Source organism: Hypanus sabinus, chromosome 28 (assembly GCF_030144855.1).
Source record: "Hypanus sabinus isolate sHypSab1 chromosome 28, sHypSab1.hap1, whole genome shotgun sequence".
Classification (NCBI taxonomy): domain Eukaryota; kingdom Metazoa; phylum Chordata; class Chondrichthyes; order Myliobatiformes; family Dasyatidae; genus Hypanus; species Hypanus sabinus.
In genome coordinates this window covers 32,061,906-32,069,536 of record NC_082733.1, presented here as the reverse complement: position 1 = coordinate 32,069,536, position 7,631 = coordinate 32,061,906, and the positions used below count along the sequence as shown (strand labels likewise).

At 43.0% G+C, this 7,631-nt stretch overlaps 1 protein-coding gene across 2 annotated transcripts; it reads left to right on the top strand.

The window, feature by feature from the left end:
• The first annotated feature begins 1,009 nt into the window (after positions 1-1,009).
• On the top strand, positions 1,010-6,573 carry LOC132382552 (UDP-glucuronosyltransferase 2A2-like). 2 transcript variants are annotated; one of them, XM_059952867.1, is made up of 2 exons: positions 1,010-1,471; positions 3,109-6,573. In XM_059952867.1, exon 2 carries the CDS (start codon positions 3,130-3,132, stop codon positions 4,729-4,731), a length of 1,602 nt encoding a protein of 533 aa, XP_059808850.1. In that variant the 5' UTR covers positions 1,010-1,471; positions 3,109-3,129; the 3' UTR covers positions 4,732-6,573. The 2 variants fall into 2 exon arrangements, with proteins under 2 accessions (XP_059808850.1, XP_059808849.1); XM_059952866.1 differs by having other exon boundaries at positions 3,106-6,573.
• Positions 6,574-7,631: the final 1,058 nt, after the last annotated feature.

The following is a 7,631-nucleotide window of genomic DNA, read 5'->3' as shown; positions in this document are numbered from 1 at the left end:
ATTCACCACTAACCTCACATATTAACAAGACATGTTCTTTTTTGTTTTTCACACTATTTTCTAGTCTTGTGTGTGAAAATTCTAGGAGATCAGCAGTCTGTGAGGTTATCAAACCACCCCATCTGGCACCAACAAATAATCCAATGTTAGAGTTATTTTGATCACATTTCTTTGCCATTCTGATGTTTGGTCTGAACAACAACTGAACCTCTTAACCATGCTTTTATGCATTAAGTTGCTGCCACATTATTAGCTAATTGGAGATTTCCATATACGAGCAGGTGTACAAGTGTACTCTGTAAAGTTGCCACTGAGCGTTGTGTCTTAAATACAGAAAAAAAGATGCAGATTGCCCTGGGGAACCTTGTGAAATCAAAATTTAGCGTGCGGTTTTGAGGTTCTGCTCAGAATGAAGGAGTAGCCACGGGTCAGGTTCAGGCAATTGGGATCAAATGAATCCTGGAAGGAGTGTGGGGTTTGCAGGAGTCTACTCAAGATGGGAGTGAGGAAGGGAAAAATAGGGAGCATGAGATAGATGCGGCAGAGAAGATGAAGGAAAATCCAAGAGATTTATAATGGTATTAAGGGTTTAAAATGGTAACTGGAAAGAAATTAGGGCTCCTTAAAGACCAAAGTGGACATCCTTGTAGCGAATCACAGAGGATGTGTAAGGTTCTCAAGGAGTGTTTCTGTTCAGTTTTTAACCTTAAGGGAAATAAGATTCTGTCTTTGTTTAATGCGCAGGTCTTGGGGATCATCTAAATGACAACAGTTCTTACCCTATGCAACGCTCGAGTTAAGAACCTGTTTTGTACTATATCCACTGCTATGCGTTTACGCTTTCAGCAGCTTTTCTGCAAATGCTGTGTGTTGTTAACCTTCGTAGACTAGAGTTTTGGATGTGGCGGAAGTAAGGAGCCATTTGCTCAGCCTGTGAATGTTGCGTCAGTTAGTTGGGCTTGTTTTGGTAACGTGCTGTAACATTCATTCCAGTTGGAGGTCATGGAACTATCGGGAGTGCTCCGCAGTGTCCGGTTTCTGGAAAACAAAGGGTCTCTCTTGCAGGAGGTGCGGGGCGGATCACAAAGGAAGAGGGTATGAGCGAGGGATACCCGCTGGTTTCTGGGTTCTGGATGAAGGAATCATGAGCCTCTCCAAAGACACAGGAAATCGCTTTTTACCCTCTGAAATGATTGGCATGGACTACGGCAGTTGAAGGAGGCTTGTCGCTAACAACTTTCCGAGAACAATTATTGATCGGCATCGCCTACTCGGCACGAATACACGCCCTGTGATTCAGGTAGCCCTAACCGATATAAACCACGACGAGGCAGTTTAGATATCTTTACACAAGGTTTCTGGTGATTCTGTAAAATGGGGTCCGTGTGAAAATTCTTGAACTTCGCTGCGTCCTGCCTGATCGCTATCTCCAGGACCAGACTTCCTCGGACGCTCAATATCGGCTTAAAAAGTAAGTGAAAAGTTACATTTAATTGACAAAAAGTACAGAAACTTTAAAGTACAAGTAATCTTACAGACGCAATTTATAATCTGGTCTGAAGCTGTGCGCCTAGTTCTCGCAAAGTGAACATACTTAGAAGCAGCATCGGGGGAAAGGCTGGTTCACCGATGAATATTCGACTCCCTCTTATCCTCTCCTTCGCTTAATAGCGTGGGGATTTAGTTTTTATAGCTGTTAAAAACTGAAAATAATGTTTGAGATAAATGTTAATTGTCCCGGTGAGCGGCGCTGTTCCGTTTACAGAATCCAAAGTTGTGAAAGATGCAGACACGGATAGAATTTAGTTTCCTTCTCCGGGATTCAGAGAGTGTTGGGAGAGTTGAAACACCAGTAAATTAAAACTCACAATTACCTACTGGTGTAAAGATGTTTTTACTGGTTACAATTTGACAAAGTAACAGATTCTTGCATCTGTCAGATGACAAAATGCAGGAAGCTTGGATGAACATAAATCCAAAAGATTTGGTCAGTGTCAGTGTCTCCAAATGTACAGCAAAGGTACAGTTTACCAGATCACGTGTAATTAACTGTGCAATCTCAGAGTAAACATACTCTCAGTGGCAACTTTATTAAGTACCTGTTGAGGTGTGAGGTTATCTGAGTTACTGTCGGCTTTTGGTCAGGTTGCTTGACCCACAGAGTCCACACTGGCTCCCAAAAGAAAACCACATTGGTCCCATTTTCTCCTTTCCTTATCTCCCCAATGTTCTGTCATACATTTTGTCTTCCAACCCCTCCATCCCACTTGTCCATCGCCAGGGAAATTTACATTGGACAACAAACTACCACAGATCTCTGAGGAAACTGCAACAGCAAATGTAACGGGGGAGGGTATGTTTTCTGTGTAGTATAAGCATTCCCCCTTTGACCATAGTGTGGAGCTCTGGGTGTGTCAATTGCTTCCCACCTCCCAACAAAGTGCGGGTGGATACTGAGTGGCATTGCAGTTAGAACAGCACTATTGCAGCCCAGGGCATTGGAGGTAGGAGTTCAATCTCAGTGTCCTCTCTAAGGAATTTGTACCAACCCAACCACCACCCCCACCCCCATAGAACGATTGCGATTCCTCCATATCCTCTGGTTTCCCCCTACATTCCAAAGACATGCTGTTTAATAGATTAATTGGTTATTGTAAATTGTCCTGTGATTAATCTAGATTTAAATTGAAGTTTGTCGGTGGTGCTGCTCAGGACCTACTCTATATTGAACTGTATCTCCCAAAAAAAAAATAAGCTGAATGTGCCCAAGCAAGCTTCTCCTTCATAGATGGAATAAGAGATTGTGGGAGAAACTTAAGGACTTCTGGGTCCATGGAATTGGGAAGAGAAGTTGGGGTATTGGTCAGAAGAGGCCCATAGAATCCATGCTGGCTCCCAAAAGAACCATAAGTTCAAAATGGAAGTGCAACACTTACTGATCAGTTTTGGCCTAATATTTGATAAGCTATTGTTGAATGTAACATACGAGGTGTGATTGATAAGTTCGTGGCCTAAGATAGAAGGAGTCAATTTTAGAAAACCTAGCACATTTAATTGAATAACAAATTGATGTCTTGTTAACAGTATTTCTTTTCCATTCTCGAGCAGGTTTTGGATATTCGTCTTAATATGGAAGGTTTTGGATGGGAAAGCCGAGCACTTGTCCCATTTCTCTTTGGAATTATCATCAGTTTGCTTTGTACCATCACTCAGTCAGCTAATGTATTAGTTGTACCTGTCGATGGAAGTCATTGGATCAACATGAGAATTCTCTTGGAGGAACTGAAACCTCGTGGACACAACTTCACGGTGATTTATATTGAGGAAAGTTGGTATATCAATGAAAGGCCCAACCTATATCAATCTATCGTAATTCCACTGAAAAACATTGAAGTAAAGGATATAGTTGAAATATATCTTCATAAAACACTGCAGCTTGGGCAGGATGGGTGGAGCTTCAGTGACAATATTGAGTTCCAATCTGTAATTCTACAACTTGTGCAGCGCTGTCAGAAGATTTTCCATTTGACTACTAGTGAAATATTTCAAAACAAAACATTACTAAGCCAACTTGAAAAGGCAAACTTTGACCTGGTGCTTTCAGACCCTTTTTTTGTTACTGGATCAATGCTTGCTTATTATTTAAAACTTCCTTTGGTGTATAATGTTCGATGGTTAGAATCTGGTGAGGCTCACTTCTTGTTTGTCCCATCCCCCCTTTCTTATGTCCCAATCTTAGGCTCAAACCTAACAGACAAAATGTCCTTTCTTCAAAGAACACAAAACTTCATCCAACATCTAATCTTTCAATCCATTGTAGAACTTACCATTTATCCCAAATACAATGAGCTCTGTCATCGATATTTGGGTCCAGACACAGATATCAAGACAATTCTGCTGAGGGCTGATGTGTGGCTGATGAGAGTCGATTTTGTACTTGAATTCCCAAGACCCACCATGCCAAATATTGTCTACATTGGAGGCTTCCAGTGTAAACCAGCCCAACCATTAGCGGCAGAGTTTGAAGAGTTTGTTCAAAGCTCAGGAAAGCATGGACTTATAGTGATGTCATTAGGATCTTTTATCCATTCCTTGCCAAAGCAGATTACAATGGAAATAGCTGAGGCATTTGCTCAAGTACCCCAGAAGGTGATTTGGAGATATGATGGAGAAATCCCTCCCAATGTAGGTAATAATACACTACTGAGAAAATGGATCCCTCAGAACGACCTTCTGGGACACCCCAACACCCGAGTCTTCATTTCGCACGGTGGTACCAATGGTATTTACGAGGCCATCTACCACGGGGTGCCAGTGATTGGCATGCCTCTAATTTTTGATCAGTTTGACAATTTACTTCGACTTGAATCCCGAGGTGCAGCAAAGGTGCTTAATGTTGCAACCATGCACTCCACAAATCTATTGCAGGCACTTCATGAGGTGATAAATGGCACATTTTACTGGGACAACATGAAGAAACTCTCTGCCCTCCACCGGGACCAACCAGTGTCCCCAATGGAGCGAGCCGTTTTCTGGATTGAGTACGTTGCCCGACACAAAGGAGCAGGACATTTGCGTTCTGAATCCTACCGACTGCCCTGGTATGCTTACTATTGTGTGGATGTGATGGTCTTACTGTTGTCCATGTTACTCATGGCAATAGTGCTGGTGGTTGTAGCACTGAAGAGACTTTGTCACATTGCATGGAAGAAAAAGCAAAAGAATGAATAAGGTTTCTCTCATTTGTGTTGGAAGATGGTGTTTTAAATTTTTTCCACTTAATGAAATAGGATTTTCTTGTTTTCAATACATGAAGCCTACTTTTCAGATATTGTAAATGTAGCAAACCTCTTAAAAATTAGTGAAATATATCAGTGGATTTAAATCTTTTGTACAAAGATATGAACAGGAACAAAATACAAATACCTAAATCAAATCAAACAGGAAAACTCATGTTTATGTATGATTATTTAAAATATGATATACTAACTTGTAATTCATATACTACCATAAAAAACATGGAATTCTGTGCCTGAAAGACTACTCTCCAAACTATTCTGTCATGTCTCCACCAATTGACAAATGGTAAGAAGTCACATTGCTGTCCCTTTACAATTCGTCATAGCTGCCCATTCCAGGTCTTCGTCACCATTGTTGTAGGCCATGATTTAACAGGCAAAAATGTCCCTCTTTGGTTGTTTGAGCTAGTTTGCAATATTTCCTCATCAAATGCATATGCACCTGGAGTCACTCCGCTCAGCACATCATTTTTGGTAACTTCGCCATTTACACAGGAGGCACATCTTTCCCTACCCCCACCCCCCCAATCTCACGCTCCCTACACTTTCTCTTTGTGACTCTCTTCTTTACCTATTCCTCCCCACTGGTTTGTCTATCTGAAGCTGATGAATGAGTAATGGAGTTTTCTTCATCACATAACTAAATGAAGTATCTTCCAACTACACTTTCTGGTCAATAACCCTGGGCATTATTATGCAAGTATCTGACTGAAGCTCTGATAAAGGAGAATTAATTACAGATAGATATATACAATGTTGGAGCTGAGTACAATTTCATAAGCACAAGAGATTCAGCTGGAATTCCAGAGTAATATTCACAAATGCTGGCAGAACTCAGCAGGTCAGACAGCCTCGATACTAACAAAAGAACATTACACCATTTTGAGGTGAGGCCCTTCATCAGCACTGTTGATCCTTTTTGACTGTTTATTCATTTCCATTGATGCTGCCTGACCTGCTGAGTTCCTCCAGTATTTTGTGTGTGTTATCCTATCAGACCGAGTTAGGGAATTGGAGCAGGAGCTGGATGAACTACGGATCATTCAGGAGGTAGAGGCAGAGATAGATAAGAGTTATCAGCAGGTAGTCACACCAAAAAGACAGGAGATAGGCAAATGGGTGACAGTCATGAGAGGCAGGTGAAGCAGACAGAGAGAGCAGAGCACCCGTGTGGCAGTTCCCATTAAGAATAAGTATACTGTTTTGGATACTGTTGGTGGTGATGACCTACATTGAACAAGTTGCAGTGGTCCTGTCTCTGGCACTGAGGTTGGACCCTTGACTGGGAAGGGGAGGAGGGAAGAGAAGAGAGCGGTAGTGATAAGGGATTCTGTAGTCAGGGGGGCAGATAGGAGATTTTGTGGAGAAGATCGGGAGTCTCCGATTGTATGTTGCCTCCCTGGTGCCGGGGTCCGGGACATCTCAGATCGGGTGCAGGTTATTCTCGAGAGGGAGGGCAAGACCCCAGATGTTTTGGTCCATGTAGGGACCAACGACGTGGGTAAGATGAGTGAAGGGGCCCTGCGTAGTGAGTTCAGGGTGTTAGGTGCAAAGTTGAAGGGCAGGACCTCCAGGGTAACAATCTCAGGATTGCCACCTGTGTCATGTGCGAGTGAGGCAAGGAACAGAAGGATTATACAGATTAATATGTGGCTGAGAGGATGGTGCAGGAGGGAGGGCTTCAGGTTTTTAGATATTTGGGCTTTGTTCCAGGGAAGGTGGGATCTGTTCCGACGGGACGGTTTACACTTGAACTTGAGCGGTACTAACATTCTTGCAGGGAAGTTTGGTGGTGCTTCTTGGGGGGCGGGGGGTGTGTAAACTAGAATTGCGGGGGCGGGGATCCAGAATGCGAGAGAGGATAGCGAGATGAAGAATAAAGGACAGGTGAGGACTACATGGTTCCGGAATATTAAGTGTGTAGTACAGAAAGGTGAGGCGGAACAAGTGATGAGGAGGACACATGTACAGAGGGATGGTCTGACGGAACATGGAGTTAAATGTGCAGAAATAATAAGTAAATTTAGGAAGGACAACAAAATTCAAGGAGCGTGTAGCCCGATGGGAGTTCAGGGAGCTGGGTTAAGCACAATAGGCAGCGATTCATACAGAGAGAGGAGAAATAGGCTAAAAATTCTATATCTGAATGCACGAAGTGTCAGAAATAAGGCGGATGAGCTTGAAGCCCAGGTGCTAATGGGTAACTCTGATGTTGTTGGGATAATGGAGTCATGGCTGCAGGGAGATCAGACCTGGGAAATGAATGTACAAGGGTATATGTGCTATTGTAGGGACAAAAATGTGGACAGAGGGGGTGGGGTGGCCCTGTTGGTGAGGAATGAGATTCAGTCCTTTGCGGGGGGTGGGGGGGACATAAGATCAGGAGAAGTGGAGTCTGTGTAGACAGAACTGAGGAACAGTAAGGGCAAAAGGACCCTAATGGGTGTTGTCTACAGGCCACCAAAAAGTAGCATGGATATTGGGTGCAAGTTGAATAGGGAGTTAACATTGGCATGTGGCAAAGGTAATGTCGCAGTAGTTATGGGGGATTTCAACATGCAGGTGAACTGGGAGAATCAGGTTGGTGCTGGACCACAGGATAGGGAGTTTGTAAAGTGCCTACGGGATGCATTCTTGGAACAGCTTGTACGAGAGCCGACCAGGGACAGGGCTATTCTGGATTTAGTGTTGTGTAATGAACAGGATTTGATAAGCGATCTTGAAGTAAAGGAGCCATTAGGAGGTAGTGACCATAATATGATTAGTTTTTATCTGCAATTTGAGAAGAATAAGGGCGGATCGGAGATGTCAGTGTTGCAGTTCAACAAAGGA

Coding starts and splice junctions, on each gene's coding strand:
- LOC132382552 (XM_059952867.1), top strand. CDS start 3,130: ATGGAAGGTTTTGGATGGGAAAGCCGAGCACTTGTCCCATTTCTCTTT.